We start from the raw sequence: 19593 nt of genomic DNA, 5'->3' as shown, positions 1-19593 counted from the left end.
CCTCAGCACAAGGAGAGACATGCTTGCTTTTCTGTTTCCTTTTCAAAGGAGTAGTCCTGGGAGAAGGCCAAGTTTCAGGGGCCTTTGTTGGAACTGGGGTTTCAGGTTCTGGTATCCCAGTCAGGTGTTCGGCTAGGCCTAGTTCCCCCTCAACATCGGTAGAAACAGACGTCTGAGCTACCTCAGTGGATATGCCGGCCATTACTCCAGAACCAGCTTCCTCGATGGGAGTCTAAGTAGACTGCTCTAACAGACGTTCCTCAACTCCTAAATCAGAAGCTGGTGGGGCATCCAATAGCAGAGGAGCAGTAGTAATAGGCTGGGACAACTTGGTCTTTTTGCGTGGAGGCTCTGCCTGGGCAGCCAACTCTGGATCCATCCCTAAGCACCAATTTCTTTAGCCTCTGGTTTTCCAAGTAAAGATTAAGGGAGGACAGATGGCTTCAGTGTGTCTTTGGGAGGAATGACTAGCAAACTGGACAAGAGCTAAAGCAGTGTTCCCTGGCCTAGACAAAAAAACAACGGTTTTGCGAGTCTTTATGCAGAATCTGATGCCCGCATTAGCATTTACCCTTCATAGCGGACATCAGCTAAAGGGGAGGGCAGCAAACCAAGCTCAAGCAATCACAAAAATGAAATCCCCAACGGAGTACTTGGCTTTAGACTTCTTGATAGGAGAGGAGCGATGCGATTGGTCTGGCATTCGACTGTGGCTGAAAGGCTCTGAGGTCTGTGCATGCAGACGTCACATTTAAGGTCCCTGGTTTATGGCCCTACATGTGACATCCCACCACGCACCTACAGCAACCAGGCTTAAGCTTTTGTAATAGCAGCCAACATTTGGGTTGCCTGAGGCTGAGAATCTCACACTAAGAATACTGCAAATTGGGAATAGAAGGACATCCATGTTTGCTCAGCACTTAACATTGCTCGAAAGGGGAAGGCAAGGCCAACAGTTATTTATACAATAAAAATTTGGCCCCAACATTTCAAAGATAATCTGTCTGCCAGTAATATCTCTGATAACATATCCTGCATGCCTGACACATGAAACATCAACAACAACAGATGTATTTTGCAGTTAACCCCAACCAGGTCAGTTACTGTATATCCTTATTTGCGCATAGTTCGGCAGTGAGCAACAGTGGACACAGCTACTTCACAAGTCCAAGTTGAATTCTTGAAATTCAAACCACACAAGCACTAATATTTGGCCATCATCTGCGTAAATAAGTTTCTTGGCAATGTGATTTGCAAAGAGGTGTTTACCATGTCTAACTCTGGTTACTGGGCTGTAATCCATGGAAATATATTCATAAACCCAAGCGAAGGGTGGTGATGTTTGCTTCACTGAATACATACTTTTTGGTATATAAATACATATATATGTGCCCTACAGAAATGCTCTTGCAAATGATATATCAGGACTTGGGCCACTGTCAAATAGACTGCAGAATAACAGAGTAACTGCATTTTTACATTTGATATGGGTTTATGGTGACACTGGATATTGGTCATCCATGGCCATAAACCACTGATACAGTCAGCGACTTGTATTAATATAGACAAACCTTCATTTGAATATGAAGAAACAACTCCATTACAGCACTACTGCCATTTCCAAAATGTGTGCTTGTCTATCATCTACACAACATCCTGAGAAACTGTTAATGTTCATCTCAGTTCTACAATATGTATTCACGACAGCTTTTTTCACCTAGTTTGTCAGGATGTATTTTTATGTCCTTTTGCAAACTGCACTCAAACAATCATAGCACAAGTCTGGGCTTTACAGGTTACCTGCAACACTATGAGGATATCATCTTCTATAAAGTGCACCGTGACACTGTTAAACTCAGACTTGTGCGGTGGAGCATTAAGTACTGCATTCTCTAGCTTGTGTAATTAGACAGGTAGGGTTCTAATCTCACAGCAGTCAACTGTGTGCATGTGTCTATATCTGTGTGTGTGCTAAGTTAGAAAAGTATGAGTCCAGGTCCAGCTGCCCTCACTCAAGTATCATTCAGAAGATACTTTTACACTGCTACATGACTCCACAACAATTTCATACAGCCCTCCTAACATCCTCTTCCAACATACATGGATAATGTAGTCTCCTATAAAGTGCACTCTTGACAGTGTTAAACTCAGACATATGCGGGGGTGCAAGCATTAAGTAATGTATTCTTTAACTTGTGTAGTTAGATAGGTAGGAGTTCTAAACTCACAGCAGTGAACTTGCGTGTGTCTTCATTCAACCATCAGTGTGCAGACAACTTTACACTGGGATGCGAGTCCACATCTATGTCAGACACTCCTCCCAACATGTTCTTTTCAGCATACACTGATGATGTCATCCTCTATAAAGTGTACTCCGACATTGTTAAAGACAGACTTCTGCAGTGACACTAACGTTAACTGTTGTGTTCTGCAGTTTCTGTAACTAGATAGGCAGGGAAGCTAATCCAACAGCATTCAACTTGAGTGTGTGTGTTTATGTGTGTGCATGTTCATTCAAGTGTGTGTGTGTGTGTGTGTGTGTGTGTGTGTGTGTGTGTGTGTGTTAATTCAACTATCAATCTGGAGACAATTTTACACCTGGATGTGAGTACACAGCTATGTCAGACACTCCTACCCAAACATATTCTCAGCATACTCTGATGATGTCATCCCCTATAAAGGGCACTCTGACACAGTTAAAGTCAGACATCTGTGGCAACACTAATTTTACACTGTATGGAATACAGCTTCTATACCTACACAGGTCTGGTGTTCTGATATGGCCTCATTAAACTGGCTTGTGTTTGTCTAGTTGCTGGTATATTATGGTCACTGTATGATGTGATGAATATCACTCAGGAGAACCTTTTACATAGCATGTTGAGGCCAGAGAGGAAAAGGGAGGATGTTGGATTCAGGGGCTTTCTGTGGAACACTGAGGAGATCATCTCAAAGATCCATGAAGCAGAGCCCCTCCATGACCTTCTGAAAGTCATCTCCAGACCAGTGGAGGTGTGACTGCTAATTCTGTCATGGGGTGGTGCAAATGTCACATATGGACAGAGGTAGTCTGCATTAAATAAAACACATGCACATATCCCTACTATCTTACAACACAAAGCAGTCTGGGCTTAAACAGGATAATAATGGTTAGGATTGTGTGTGTTCATGGCTGTTAGCCTAGTAATGCCCTGTGAACATTGCACATGTCAATGTTGGCATCATTCACATGTGCTATGTTGAGGTGTGGCTGTACTGTAGCCCTACAACAGTATTTTCCAATCTGTGACTTGAGCTACTGTATTAATGACCGCTGCTACCATTTGGTTACATGTTCCTTCCGTAACAGCTGTGATGGCTCCTGAGGACTGTTCACAAAGGATGATGCTATTTATATTGTTGCCTTACTAAGGCAAGTGTCCTTGTAGCGGACTACATAAACATTCTACACAGTTCTCATTCAACCATCATGGTGACAGATGCAGTATAGCACAGGTGTGCATGTGTATACCTAGCATATGAAAATGTTATCTGACATACTGCAATATTATGTCACACATAGGCATATATGCCAGGGTTCATCCACATGTTGTAAAGCTGTTATATACACAAACATATGACATATTGAGATGCACTTGCAACCTTGGCAAATCTATTGTTTGTACTACTGCTCTGCTATTTACAAAGATTATACAAGTGTTCCACAACAGCACCGTGTGACTGCCAGCATTTGTGTAATTAACTATTCTGCATGAACAGCATCCAACTCAACTGTAATGTGTTCACATATGGTGTCAGGGCCCTCACCCACACATTTCCACTTATAAACATATAGGCATATGATGTACAACTGGTGTAATGACATGACAGAGGTAGAGTTGTACAACTGTGTTAACAGTCGCAAGTGATTTAGACCAAAAGTTTTATTTGGAGGTGATACAGCCTGAAGTCCAACTGTAGCATAGGTACAGCTATAGTGTGACTGTACTACATCACAGACATACCACTACATCACAGCAGTATTACCACTTGAAATTTGTAAAGACTTATCTTCTCTTTGTCAATGATTTAAAAAGTACAGTTTTGTACCTACCATAAATATAGATGTCCGAACAGGATAGCATCTGCAGTCATAACAAATGGGTTGTCCTGTCGTCAGGCAGCCCTTCGGTCGGCCAGATTCCAAAGTCTGGGTCCGGCTTCGGCTGATGTCGCACTTCACCCGACGTCATCTCTGCTGGTCTTCGGGTATAAAGGCATCAGCCGACGCCATTTTCCTCAGTGTTTCTTGCCCCAGATGCCAGTTGCCCTCTAGGAAAGCTAAATTTTGGATAAATGCCAATGTTTCCAAAATAGTAGAAGGCAAACACAAAAAATAAGCATGTATGTACATATATACAAACAAATACACCATAAGAGACTCCCCAGCTAGCTATTAGGAGGGTAAATACCCTAGGAGTACCACAGAGGGAAGGAGGGTGGGTAATCCTGACTGCAGATGCTATCCTGTTCGGACATCTACATTTATGGTAGGTACAAAACTGTACTATGTCCTTCAAGGATGCATCTGCAGTCATAACAAATGGGTAGAATACCATAGCCAAACTAGTGGAGGAGGAAGAAGAATTATGGTGTAGTTAGGATCCCTTGCAATACAGCAGTGGCAAACCCTGCTCGGGATCTAGAGTATAGAGGTAAATTATAATGCTTGGCAAATGTATGCACGGAGGTCCAAGTAGCCGCCTCAATAATGTCCTTGGTTGTCACTCCTCGTAAGAAAGCTGTGGTAGTGGCTGTAGCCCTTGTAGAATGAGGTCTTATGTTCTGTGGAACTGGTTTTCCATGGTAGGAGTAACAGAATCTTATGCAATTTCCTATCCATTTGGAGATTGTCTGTTTGGAAATTGCTTTTCCTTCCCTTCCTGTTGCATAGGCTACTAAAAGCTGGTCAGTTTTTCTGTTACTTTTGGTTCTGTCCAGGTAGTAGCGTAACTGTCTATGTACATCCAAGGTATGCAGCAGCCTTTCCCCTGTTCTGTGGATTGGGAAAGAAGGTAGGTAGGTGGATTGCCTGGTTTAAAGACACTCTGGATACCACCTTAGGCATAAATGTAGGATTAGTTCTCATGGACACTCTATCTTGATGGAAGATTAGGAAGGGTTGTACTGCCATTAAGGCCTGTAGTTCACAAACCCTCCTTGCTGAAGTAATTGCCAGTAGGAAAGCAGTTTTCCATGATAGGTGTTGAAGATCTGCTGTTGCTGCTGGTTCAAATGGAGGGAGTGTCAATTTTTCTAGCACAAAGTTCAAGTCCCATGCTGGTAATGGTGGTTTCCTAGGAGGTTTTACATTCTTGATCCCTCTGAGGAATTGCCTGAGTAGAGGATGCGAAAAGACATGTGGATCGAAGCTGTATTCTGCGGAAATAGCTGATGCATGTATCTTGATGGAGGAATAGGACAGGCCCGTATGTAGAAGCTCTGCCAAGTACTCCAGGATGTTAGCAATATCTATGTTCGAGACATCTTTTCCTCTTTCAGTACTTCAAATGACAAACCTTTTCCATTTTCCTGCATAGTTCCTTCTTGTTGAAGGTCTGCGGGCTTCAAGGATAATGTCTTTAACCCTTTGGGATAAGTCTGGGTTAGTTGATGTTATGTGATGTTCCAGGCAGTCAGTTGCAAGGTTTTTAGGTTTGGGTGCATGATGTTGTAGTTGTTCTGAGTTAACATCAAAGGCATCAGGGTATTGGCCACATTCTCCCCTGAGACATGCTCCTCAGCAAAGGATACCAGTGTTGTCTTGGCCAATTCGGAGCTATCAGAATTATCCTTGGACGTTCCTCTTTGATTTTCAGTAGTACCTTGTGCATCAAAGGAAGAGGTGGAAATGCATATGCTGTCAGGCCTTTCCAACTGAAGGATAGAGAGTCCACCTTCCATGCTAGTGGGTGGCATGTCCTTGTGCAGAATTTTTGAGCTGGTGATTGAGTGGGGATGCGAATAGGTCTATTTGTGGCATTCCCCATTTCTTTGTGATGGCCTTGAAGATGTCCGGGTGTAGCATCCATTCGTGAGCATCCGAGGTGGTTCTGCTTAACATGTCTGCTAGGGTGTTTTCTTTTCCGGCACAAATATTGCCTGTAACTGGATGTTGTAGCTCAGAGCCATATTCCAAAGGTCCAGAGTCATTCTGCATAGGGGGTATGAATGAGTGCCTCCCTGTTTGTTGATGTACCACATGACTGTGGTGTTGTCTGTCCTTATCATTAAATGGCCTTCTTTGAGGAATGGTTTGAATTTTTGGATTGCTAGTTTTACTGCCAGCATTTCTTTTTGGTTTATGTGCAGGTGCAGCTGGTCTTGAGTCCACAATCCTTGTATGCACTTGTCCAACATGTGCGCCCCCCCAGCCTAGGTCTGAGGCGTCCGTTGTGATGGTTTGGTTTGCTTGAAAGTTGTGGAAGGGCAAGCCTGGGTTTGACTGGCATGCTTGAGCCCACCATAGGAACTCTTGTTTCAGGCATGGGATTAGTGGGATTTCGGTTTCTAAGCTGTGCCTGTGTTGAGACCATAAATTCTTTAGGTACCACTGTAGTTTTCTCATATGCAGTCTGGCATGGGGACCAGGATTATGCATGATGCCATGAAGCCCAAGGCCTGCAGTACTTTTCCTGCTGTGAGGTTGTGATGCCTTGTTAATGCCAAGAAGTAAAGAGGGAGTTGTGCTTGTTTTTCTGCAGTTAGGAATGCCATTTGTTTTACTGTGTCCAATTCCGCACCCAAGAATGTTCTTGTCTGGGATGGTATCAGTCTTGACTTTTTTAAATTGACTGTGTATCCCAGGGCTTGTAGTAAGCAAATGACTCTCTGTAAATCTGTTGTCAGCTTGCTTTTGTTGTCCGCTTGTAACAGGCAGTCGTCCAGGTATGGATAAATTTGGATTCCCTGCAGCCTGCAATGAGCGATTACTGATGCCAGGCATTTTGTGAATACTCTGGGCGCAGTAGATAAGCCAAAGGGCAATGCTGAGAATTGATAATGCTCTGATCCTGCAAGAAATCTGAGGTATCTTCTGCAATTTGGTCGTATGGGGACGTGCAGGTATGCCTCCTTGAGATCTAGAGTTACCAGCCAACACTCCTTGCCCAGCATGGGAAGAAGTTGCTGTAGGGTCAGCATTTTGAATTTTGGTACAATGATGTACGTGTTTAAGACGGACAGGTCGAGAATAGGTCTCCAACTTTTCTCTTTTCTTGGTACTAGGAAGAGTCTGGAGTAGAATCCTTTGCCCTGTTGTGTTATTGGTATTCTTTCCACAGCTCTCATCTTTGTTAATTGAGCTATCTGCTTTAGAGCTTCTGTTTTTTGATTTGGAGGTAGGTTTGGCATTCCTCTTTTTACTGGTAAGGTGTGGAAGTGGAACCTGTAGCCTTGGTCTATGGTTTGCAAAATCCACTTGTCTTTTGTGATATAGTGCCAATTTTTCGAAAATAAGGCTAACTTTCCGCCTAAAGGTGCTGCTATTTGCTCCCTGGTAGGCGGTGTCAGAGTCAAGTCACTGTGATAGTCCTGTTGCAGTGGCAGTGGTTGTGTCTGTGCCTCTCTGGTTATTGCCTTGCCACTGGCGTCCTCTATAGGCACCTCCTCTGGATTGATTTCTGCCTCTAGAGCGCCTATTCCTGCCTCTTTGAGATTTTGAGGAGTCTGGAAAGGACCAATTTTTGGCAGGCCAGTTCCTGCTAAACCTTGGGGGCTGAACCTGTAAGAAATCCTTAACAGTTTGTACAGATTTTGCCTTCTCTTCCATTTTCTTCATTACTTGCTGAGCAGGTGTACCAAATAGACTGGCCTTATCCATAGGAGCATCTAACAGCTTTGCTTTAACATGATCCGGCAAAACCTGTTCCTTCAACCATGCATGCCTTCTTATCACTGTGCCAGTCATGGCTGATCTAAATGAAGCCTCCAGTGCATCATAACCACATTTTAAAGAATGGTTACTAACCTGCTGAATGTTATTCACCATTTCTAAAACATATTTCTTATCTAAGGAGTCATCAGAGGACATCTTCTTAGTTAACTGATCAAGCATAAACTCTTGGTATTGGATCATGTGAAACTGACAGTTTAAAGCTCTAGCTGAGAGAGTAGCAGAGGTGTAAACTTTTTTCCCCCATCTCTAAGGACCTGGATTCCCTTTCAGAAGGGAGAGGGTTTTTTGCTGAGGTTGAAGCTACTTTCTTAGGCCCCTGGGATATAGTCTCAGCATCTGCAAGTGGGGCCTTGTATAGGTGGTGATGAGTGTCTGGCACCCTGTAAAATCTATCTGGTTTGGCAGGGGCTGGAGGTAAAGTATCAGGAGCAGTGCAAACATCATTAAATGCATCATCCACAACAGGCAGAACTGGAGGTATAGCTAAGGGCCTATGTTGTGGTAAGTGCAGAAAGGTCCTAAGCCTTTTTCTTGAATCTGAGAAATCTTGTCCCTGCCATTGGTATTGTTCTCTCATGGCATGTAAGGTTTCCACAAAGGAAAATTCCTCTGGTGGAGAGGCAGATGGAATGGATTCTTCAGCATCGGAATCTTCATAAATAGAACAAGGAGCCTCTGGCTGATCTGTAATGTCTGAGTCATCCGAAGAGTCATCAGAGGACACTGGCTCGGGGGGCTCTGCTCTAGGTCTCTTTTCTGGAGGCTGAGAGGCCCTGTCTGGGTGAGATTGGGATCCCCTAATTAAGGAGATTAAATCCTCTGCCAGAGTAAGCATTTGTGAACTAGAAGTGGGCCTATGTGAGGGGGTCTTAACAGGCACTGATTTAACAGTTTTGGCTGCTTTAGCCCTGGCAAAGGCCTTTATAGACATGGCTGCAGGAGGCCTAGCAGCACCACGTGCTGGGGTAGAGACATCCAAAGGGATGGTGTCTGATAATTCACTAGGAACCACAGTAGTAGGCAAAACTTCAGAGGCCGATTCAACTAAGGTAGCAGGAACCTCAGTAGTAGTCATGGATTCGGCTGAAGATTGACCCGTTTTCTCGGTTTCGGCTGAAACCGAGACACTCGCGGCTTGCTTAACCGTGGTTTCGGGCGAAACCGCGGACCGCGAGTGTCGGTCTTTTTCTTTGCGTTTTTTAACAATTTGAGTAGTCGGAGGATCCGACGGCATAATGTATGCAAAATCTGAGCCGAAAAACTGTTCAGCAAACTCCGACCGACGCCTAAGCGTTCGTCGGTTGAAGGAAGCACAGGCTAAACAGGCTGCTACGTCGTGGTCTGGGCCTAAACAAGGTAGGCAGTAAGAGTGGAAATCTTTATGAGGTATTTGTTTCCCACAAGTTAAACAGTTATTTACTTTTTCTGACATCAGCTGAGGCAAGAAAGAGTCCCCAATGGGGTACTTAGCTTTTTAGAAGTCTTCGAAGTAGTATTTGGTAGTAGTAATCTCTGGATCTGACCGACCGGCACTTGCGAACAGCTTCTGCTTCGGGCGCCACGCAGCAAGAAAGACTGGGGAAAATGGCGTCGGCTGATGCCTTTATACCCGAAGACCAGCAGAGATGACGTCGGGTGAAGTGCGACATCAGCCGAAGCCGGACCCAGACTTTGGAATCCGGCCGACCGAAGGGCTGCCTGACGACAGGACAACCCATTTGTTATGACTGCAGATGCATCCTTGAAGGACATCTGTATAGGTCATCAGATGAGGATCTGAAAGCACAGCTGCAGGTTGTCAAAACTTTTTCAGATGATACAAGAACATCATGTGGTCTTGATAAGTGAGCAAAAGTAACTTTTAAACCAGGAAAACATCATTTTGGGACAATAATGTGATATAAAAGAACTTGAGCAAGAAGGAGTGTATAAATATTTAGGAATTGATGAAGGACCAACAATAAAAATGTGAACAAATGCGAATAAAACTTAGTAAGGAATACTTTAGAAGACTAATTCTGAAGGCAGCATTGACATCTGGGAACAAAGTCCAGGCTATAAACATATTTGCTCTTCCTGTCCTAACTTACAGTTTTGGAGCGATTGACTGGCCCCAAAACATGTTGGATAGATTAGCTAGGAAAACAAGAAGGATGCTTCATGCTCACCAAACTATTTCTAAAAATCAGTGTATACCAAGATTATACATTCCCTGTTCTTAAGAAGGGATGGGCCTCCTTGAAATTTATTATATGCATAGATCTACAATCGTGGGACTCCACACATCTGCTGACCTCATAAGTCCCAAATGTAGTGAAAGTTTTGAAACATGAGGAGAAAAAATCTAAGATGACTTCTCTGCTTAATTTAGCCGAAGCACATCGGCGTCAAGCAGGAATGGAAATCAAACCAGAAGTAGATAAAAATCAGGCAGCAACTGAATATGCCATAAAACAAAAAGAATACAAGGTGAAAGAACAGGTGAGAAGGCCAAAAATGTCATAAAAGCATAAATATAGTTGCAAGTATAGAAAACTTCTGGAAGAACCTCATGTTGATCAGGAATGAATGCAGGAATGGTTAAATAGCGGTGAATTCAAACCAAGAGATGAAAGGTTAATATTGGCAGCCCAAGATAGTGGGCTACATGCACGCTGGTTTACAAAGCCCCTTGAACATGTGGGAGAAACAGGCAACTGTAGGTTTTGTAAAATGGAATTGGAAACAGTTGCACACCTTGTTGCTGTTTGTGATATACTAATGGCAGAAGGACTGTATACTGAAAGGCATAACAATGTGGCAAGATGGTTGCCCTGGGAATTGTGCAAACATTATGGTACTGAAGTGGCTGAAATACACTGGGAACATGAGCCACAAAGCATCAAAGAAAATGATGAAGTTTATATCACGTGGGATTACCCATTACCAACAGTTCAAAAGACAGATGCTTGAAAATCAGATATAGTGGTACAAAAAAAGAAGACAAAAGTAGCATTGATCATTGAAATAGTCACACCCAGTGACTACAGTGTCTTGCGTAGAGAGAGAGAGAGAGAGAGAGAGAGATGCAAAGTTATAAAATATCAGGATCTGCAGGCAGAAATAAGAGCAATGTGGAAGAAAGATACCCAAGACAGTTCCAATAGTAGTAGGAGCAACGGGTCTTATAAAAAAGAATCTAGAATCATATTTAGATATGTTACCAATACATGCAACTCCGAAGGAATTGCAGAAGGAGTTATTACTGGGCACATTGCAGGTGCTGCGAAGAGCACTTTTGGCTGATATCAAAGATTAAACAGTACTAATTTCATGAACTTTAATCTTACTTTCACATTGGAATGGGGTCCACTCCAGTCATGATATTAGAAACCCAAAAGACTTGGAGAAATTAAAAAAGCCTGACAGACTGTATGAACACATATGGATGGACGTCAGGATTTCAAGCAAGTACAATAATTTCTCTAGAATGTCAGTGAGACAGTGATTGTGTGGCATGTGTGTAGAGTTTTGACATGTACACATACCAAACGATACATGGAGTACTTGTATAAATACAATATAACAGTGATAGCTTCCCTGATCACTGACACTTGACTTGACACTGCTGTAATTTCTGTGGACATGGGCATAATTGATTCACTGCCATCAGTCCCACATACTGCTGTGCAATTCATTATAATGGACCACTTCTTAAGTCACACATTAATTTGCAGATTCTTCAGACAATATCCATTGCCATGTTATGTGGCAGATGCATGCAATACCCAATTGTATGTGGGGAACCGACTCGTAATAGTGTGTGGCTTGTATGTGTTAACTGTATGGCCAATACCAATGTCAGGCAGGGATGTTTTAGTCAAGTGTATCACATTTGGCACAGTGAGCTCCCACATACCTGTTCAGCCATACAGAATTATTCTTTGGGATGCAAACATATTAGGATTTGACAGTGCATACTTCCCTTCGAGGTGTCATACTAGATACTTATATGATACTTCTTTTAGTGCTGCACCCAGTAAATACACAGCTCAATTACTACATTGATGGATCAGGTTTGATTCTTGCAGGTGGGGATTGTGGCTTACATGTCATGCAAACCTCTCAACTGGTCAGGACTGCCCCTCATTTCATCTCCAAGTTTAACACTTTCCCTCTTAACACCTCCAAAAAGCAGTCATTTTTGGGGAGGAGAGGTGGTGAACTCCAGTTATAGAATGCTGACCATCATTACAGTTATACACATCTGTCCCTGCAGAAAAAGTATAAGTTACACTTTCATATTTTGTCGATAGCACAGACTAATGGTCGTAGTATTTTACAAGGGTCCATGATTGTGCCCATTTCTTTCTACATTTGTCCAGGAGTCTGTTGCTGTATATCCCTAACTGGTTGGCAGCTATCATGACAAGTCATTTTCTAAGTCTTCAGAGTATGAGCATATCCCTTATTGGATACACCATCCTTGCTAAAATGTCCTCTAAAGTGAGCATGTCAGTGATGCACATATCACAACCATTCACCTCCACTGACAAGTAACCTTGGGTGACCATCACATATATACTATCATGTATGATGATACAATATACTCGCACAGGAGGTGTAACAGCAGTATACTGGGTTATCCACATATGCACTTAATGTTATGGTACCAACTTGTCTTGGAAGTGTACATACATTACCATATTCTATCTTGGGGACATTGCCATATTTACCATGCCCTCTTCCTCTTTATTCACTCCTATCATTCATGTCAGTACCCATTTTTATCAGCATGCTTTCTCTGCCTAGACTACGTTTCCTTGCATTTGCCCTTACCATTTACCCCTCCCCCAATTATTTCATTCTGCAAATAATTATTGTTTACACTGCACCCAGTACACTTTTAATTACAGTGTTATTACAACTGTTATTCAGTACTGTCACCCCCTGGTAGTCACTGTGGCTGCCAGTGCAATCTTGCCAAGCAGGTTTGCTCACAGACAAACTTCAATGCTTCTCGTTTCTGTGGTCGGGTTGCTCTGCAAGGTTTCATAGTAGCAGCACTGTTGCTGGTCACAAAACATTGCTTGTATTGGTGTAAGCACAATTAGTAGTTTGAGTACGCTATTACCACTGCTGCTCATCACGTTAAAAGGTTAACTCCATGTACGCTTTAAGCAAAGCCTACACAAGGTTTTCTGAATTCCCAGGATAATCTCTTGCTCACAAACAGAACAATGTTATATTCATATTTACTCTCTACTGCCAATAACACTGCATGCACATGGCTGGTTTACTCAAATGTTTACTATTACTGCAATTCTGCTTTTATGGGCAATTTACTTTAAGTAGTGACACTTAAGAAAATGTTTCCACAGTGGTACAACAGCACAATAAACAGGAATTCAAATCCTAATCTAACAAGCAACAAGAATCACATTTAAAGGTAACAAGTCTGGGACAAACCAGAATGAAGAAAAATCAACAATATAGCAGCTAGCAAGAAGGGATTCCAAAAGCATGCTCTGCAACAAAGTGCTAGAAACATTCTAAAATAATGGGACAAGGAAAGGCATAAAAACAATGACAGACCATGCAGTACATAAATCAAGATGTCACAAAATTAAATTTTAAAGTAACATTGAGAATGCCTGTAGGAAAATTAGTATAAAATAATCTAAACAAACAAATCAGCTAGAAACAGCTAAGTGGCCAGTACTTCAGATAATATGATGCAGCACTAGCCAACAGCATCCTCCCAGCAAAGACCAAGTTAGAACACTGATCAAGCAATGGTGAACAACCGGAAGACTTAGTTTTAATAACTGCACAAATTTAAAAAAAATCCTACAAATCTTACAATGTTAAAGAACATCAGAAGTTATTTAAACAAATTGCAAACGTAATAAAGAGACATACTGTATACCTGCAATGTTAACAATCTGGGTTCAAAAACCGATGCAGATTAGAGTGCCAGTTATGTGGACTGGTCTCATTAAATGAAGAAATGGAGAAAGAATTGCAACTCATCTAGTTATGGTGAACAGCAGTTAAAAGGTGACCACAATCCTAAAGTCAATTATCACACTTTAAACATGGCCAAGGTGCCTACATAAAGATTAATGCACAGGCCTTCACAAAACCATTTACAAATTATGGCAGACCAAAGCTACAGATAAAGAATAAAATAGCAGATTATGCCACAGGACTTGCTGCTGAAGCTACTTTTAACCAACCTGACGAAGATATCGACACACAAACTAGTTTATGCAGTACCGTTCACACTGCAGCACCGATTCCTACACCAGTAGAGGGCTATCCAACATAAAATGGAAAGAGTAATGGCAAACATGTAAACTCAAAGGTTTTTAAGGTGCCCAATCGAGAAACATTGGGGAAGCTTCAAAAACAGACAGAAAAATAATCTGCAAATAAAATGCTAAAGACTTCACATCATACAAAAATAATAGCCAAGTCAAATGAAAAATAAAATAAATGAAAACTAATGAAAAACACTGCAAGGGATAAAGCTGCACAAATGGAGTGACGTCAGTGATGTACACAAAGCAGCTGTCCAAGCAAACTGCAGGAAATAAAAATGTTAGACCGACACGGCAACCTAATATGAAAACTAATAGCTGGTTTTGGACAGCTCATGATTATGAAACCAGTGGAAAAGAAAAAAAATGTAATTAATTAGTAGCTTGAAAAGAGAAGGACAGCATCAGCTGTAAGTCAAAAGTGAAAATGCTTATACACAGAAAATACAGCAATGTGTACATATCAAAATAAACTTGTAAACATAAAACTTGCAAAATAGATTGCACACTTTACAGAAAAATAAAATAAAAAGGTGTGTCAAACAAGCATGAAAAAAAACCCAACAAAGAACAAGTGCACAGAATTAAGAAATATTCTTGCTTGTAAGAGGAGCTAATGGAAGAAAAAAATGCACTTAAACTGCACAGGGTTGGGCACATGAGACACAGCAGCCAAGGATTAAGAAATATCTGTGGTAAGCACTATCCCATTACATGCACAAATAAATCATCTAAGTGGCAGTGCAAAGATTTTAATGGCACTACAATTAAACTTTTTCTTTCCAGCACTTACTGACTGGGGTAGTTGAACTGTGCCAAAAGCCCAATTTTAGCAACAGTCCAGCAGAAAAGCTCCTACATGCATTTTACAATATTTAAAACAAGGTAAGATAGCAAAACAATATTAAGGCAATACGAAATCAGTCTGATAATACAGGATATAAAAACATGTACATACTTAGCAAGCGATTAACATACTTAGCAAGTTGTTACAATATATGCAATAAATTTGTGTTATCCACATTTCCTAGTTAAGCATTTCAATTGAGTTTATATAAAAGATTAGAAAAGAAATTTACATGCAGAAACAGGTGGAGTAGGTTACAGCTGTTAAGTCAAGTTACAAGAATATTGTACATGCATTAGGAAAGTACCATTTTAGTATGGGTTACACAAGACAGGAATGCAGTGGAGGTAAAGTGAGAAAAAAGAAAAGTGTACTAGAAAGAAAGGATGGAATGGCAAGATAGGAGGGAAAGAAGAAAGATAGAATGTAGTACAGGGAAAGATGGAATGAAGGACAAGATAGGAGGGCATTGAAGAGAAAACGGGAAAAGTGGGTTTATGTACATGCATTGTAATAAATTGGTTACAATTTTACAAATCAGTAAATGTTGAAGCTCACATAATTAATTTATTTAAGATCAGTTACATGCTATTAAATGACACAGAAATGTGTTTATTCTTACCAGATATCGAAAGAATCCATAAGTATCACTTTTTTTCACACTGAAACCCAACTACAAAAAAGTGAGAAAAAAATCAGAATCTGAAAATTAGAGGAATAACATACAATGTGACCAAGGAAAAGTACAGTTTTGTACCTACCATAAATGTAGATGTTCGAGTGCTAATACAGCTGCAGTCGTAACAGATGGGTTTTCCTGCCGTCAGGCCGGTCCTCGGTTGGCCACATTCCAAAGTCTAGGTCCGGCGTCAGATGTCGTCGCTTCTTCCCTGACGTCAGTGCGACAGGGGTAAAAAGGAACCAACCGACGCCATTTTCTTCAGTTTTTCTTGCCCCAGATGTCAGGTGCCCCCAGAAGGAAGGCAAAACATAAATTTATGTAATAATACAATGCAATATAATCAAAAAACAGTAGTTGCAAGCAAATACACCATAAAAGAATACCCCAATGAGGTTGTATGAGGAGGTGTTAGCCATTAGGCCTGTCCCAAGGGGGGAAGGAGGGAGGGAAACCTGGACTGCAGCTGTATTAGCACTCGAACATCTACATTTATGGTAGGTACACAACTGTACTATGTTCATCGTGCATACAGCTGCAGTCATAACAGATGGGTAGAATCCCAAAGCTAAAAAAATAGGGTGGTAGGCACTAAGTGAAACTTGGAGGAGCCAGGATGCCCTGCAAGACTGCAGTGGCAAAGCCTGCTCTAGATTTGGAGTATAATGGTAGGTGATGGTGCTTGGAGAAAGTATGTACAGAACTCCAAGTGGCTGCTTCCAAAATATCTTTGGTAGGAACCCCTCTAAGGAAAGCTGCAGAGGTAGTTGTGGCCCTTGTGGAGTGAGATCTGATGCCTGTAAATACAGTTTTACCATGAAAAGTGTAACAAAAGCATATGCAGTAGGTTTTGAGATTGTCTGTTTGGACATAGGCTTCTCTTGAGCACCTGTAGCATAGGACACAAAGAGTTGCTCTGATTTTCTGAAAGGCTTTGTTCTGTCCAAACAATAACAGAGCTGTCTGTGAATGTCCAAGGAATGTAGTAGTCTCTCCCCTTTGTTTTGTGGATTAGGGTAAAAGGTAGGTAAGTGGATAGCCTGATTCAAGGCTACCCTGGATACTACCTTTGGCATAAAGGAAGGATTGGTTCATAAGGAAACTCTGTCCTGATGGAAAATGATGAAAGGCTGCACAGCCATGAGGGCTTGTAGTTCCGAAACCCTGCGTGCTGAGGTGATAGCCAGAAGGAAGGCTGTTTTCCATGACAAATATTGCAGTTCTGTTGAAGCAGCTGGCTCAAAAGGAGGCAGGGTCAGTGTTGTATTCTGCAGAAATGGCTGAGGCATGGATTTTGGAGGAGGAGAATGAAAGTCCACTGCTTAGCATCTCAGCTAGGTACTGTAAAATTTGAGGCAAATTCAGTATTCCAGGATTCTGACCCTTTTTCTGATTCCAGGCACAAAACCGTTTCCATTTTGCGGAGTAGGCTTTTCTAGTAGAAGGCCTGCTGGCCTCCAAAATGACATCCTGCACCTCCTTGGAGAGGAGGGTCTGTTGTGAATTTAAGGAATCCTCCATGCGGCTAGATTGAGTGATTTCAGCTGACTGTTAAGAGTTTTGAAGTTGTGCTGAGTCAGTAGAAGAGGGATTAGAGGCAGGATCCATGGTGGGGAATGCATTAGGCTCATCAGGAGTGGGTACCAGTGTTGTCTTGGCCAGTCTGGAGCAATGAGAATCATCTTTGGTCTATCTGCTCTGGCTTTTAATAGAACTTTGGGCAGCAAAGAAAGAGGTGGAAAGGCATAAACTGTCATTGTTGTCCAACTGAACGAGAGTGGGTCCACTTCCAGGCCTGTGGATGAAAGGTCCTTGAGCAGAATTTTGTCAATTGGTAATTTCTGTGGGAGGCAAAGAGATCTATGTCTGGCCTTCCCCATGCTTGAATTATCTTTGTAAAAACTTGAGGATGCAACTTCCATTCGTGTGGATCTGTCATATTTCTGCTCAGGTTGTCTGCCAGCCTTGCCTGGCAGGAACTGTGCTTGAAGCTGGATTTGTAATTCCAGAGCCATGTTCCAAAGAGACATGGCTAGCCTGCATAGGGGATATGAATGGGTTCCTCCCTGTTTGTTTATGTACCACATCACTGTGGTGTTGTCTGTCCTTATCAATAGCTGGCCTGGATGCAGTAGGTCTTTGAAAGCCATAATAGCATTTATTACTGCTAGCATTTCCTTTTGATTGATGTGTAGGTGCTTTTCTTTTTGTGACCATTTGCCCTGAATGCACCGATCTGTCATGTGCGCCCCGCAGGCGTAGTCCGAGGTGTCTGTTGTGAAGACTTGATTTGCTTGAGGCTTGCAGAATGGGAGACCTATGTTTCTTTGGCATGCTTGAGCCCACCACAGAAATTCCTTTTGAAGACATGGAATCAGTGGTATAATTGTTTCCAAACTGTGGCTGTGTTGAGACCATAAGTTTTTTAGGTACCACTGAAGTTTCCTCATATGCAGCTTTGCACATGGGATTAGCAGGATGCAAGATGCCATGAATCCCAGAGCCTGCAGGATTTTCCTTGCAGTCAGCCTGGCGAAGGTTGCCAGTTTTCTGAAGTATTGAGTTAGTTGCCCTTGTTTCTCTGGCGTGAGGTAGGCCATCTGGGTGTTTGTATTCAAGCTGGCACCCAGGAAAATTATTGTTTGAGAGGGTATTAGTCTTGATTTCTTTTTGTTGACTGTGTATCCCAGAGAGTTCAACAACATTATTACAAACGCCAGGTGTTTCAGAAGTATGTGTTTGCTGTCTGCTTGGATCAGGCAGTCGTCCAAATATGGGTATATTTGTATCCCTTGAAGTCTGCCGAAGGCAATTACTGATGCCAGGCATTTCGTGAACACTCTGGGCGCAGTAGACAAGTCAAAGGGAAATGCAGAGAATTGATAATGGGTTGAATCTGCAAGAAATCTGAAGTATCTTCTGCAATCTTGTCTGATTGGGACATGCAGGTATGCCTCCTTGAGGTCCAATGTTACCAGCCAAGACTCCTTGCCCAGCATGGGAAGAAGCTGCTGTAATGTGAGCATCTTGAATTTTGGTACGAGTAAATATGTGTTTAGGATGGATAGGTCCAAAATAGGTCTCCAATATTTGCCCTTCCTTGGTACCAGGAATAGTCTGGAATAAAAACCTTGAACCTGTTCTTGTGCAGGTACCTCTTGAATTGCTTTCATGTCCATGAGATCTGAAATTTGTTTTTGTGCCTCTGCCCTTTGATTGTGTGGCAAGTTTAGCATGCCTCTCATTTTTGGAAGGGTGTGAAAGTGGAATCTGTAGCCTCTGTCTATAATGTCCAGGATTCATTTGTCTTTTGTGACAATATGCCAATTTTTCGAAAATAATGCCAGTTTTCCGCCTAAAGGTGCTGCCATTTGAGCCTTGCTTGGCATGCAAAGGGGAAAGTAATTGGGTTTATTTTCTGAATGGCTGTGAACTATCCTCACCACCTCTTGGTGTAGGTGCTTGCCATTGTCCGCCTCTAAATGATCCTTGAGATTGCCCTCTACCCCTCGGACGCCTCTATCTACCTCTTTGAGGTCTGTCCGTGGCTGGAAAGGACCAATTTTTTGAAGGCCAATTTCTACTGAAATGTGGAGGTTGTACCTGTAGGAAATCTTTCACTGTTTGCATTGATTTTGCCTTTTCCTCCATTTTCTTTAATACCTCCTCAGCTTTAACACCAAACAATACATCTTTTTGAAGAGGTGCATCTAGTAATTTTGCTTTGACATGATCTGGTAAGGTTTGCTCTTTGAGCCAAGCATGTCTACGTATGACTGATCCTGTAACAGCAGCTCTACATGAGGCCTCTAAAGCATCAAAACCACAT

At 42.1% G+C, this 19593-nt stretch overlaps 1 protein-coding gene across 1 annotated transcript in view; it reads right to left on the bottom strand.

Moving 5' to 3' along the window:
* The window catches only part of LOC122790617 (protein GPR107-like), a 584732-nt gene that overhangs the window by 342097 nt on the left and 223042 nt on the right, over positions 1-19593 (bottom strand). Inside the window, exon 3 of the mRNA XM_044058143.1 lies at positions 15708-15758. Coding sequence (XP_043914078.1) covers positions 15708-15758 — 51 coding nt within the window. The remainder of the gene's footprint in view (positions 1-15707; positions 15759-19593) is intronic.

This window comes from Protopterus annectens, chromosome 16.part0 (genome assembly GCF_019279795.1).
Source record: "Protopterus annectens isolate FY-2018-M chromosome 16.part0, PAN1.0, whole genome shotgun sequence".
Taxonomy (NCBI): Eukaryota; Metazoa; Chordata; order Ceratodontiformes; family Protopteridae; genus Protopterus; species Protopterus annectens.
Note: the sequence above shows the minus strand (reverse complement) of the source record. Positions and strands in the feature narration are given on the sequence as shown.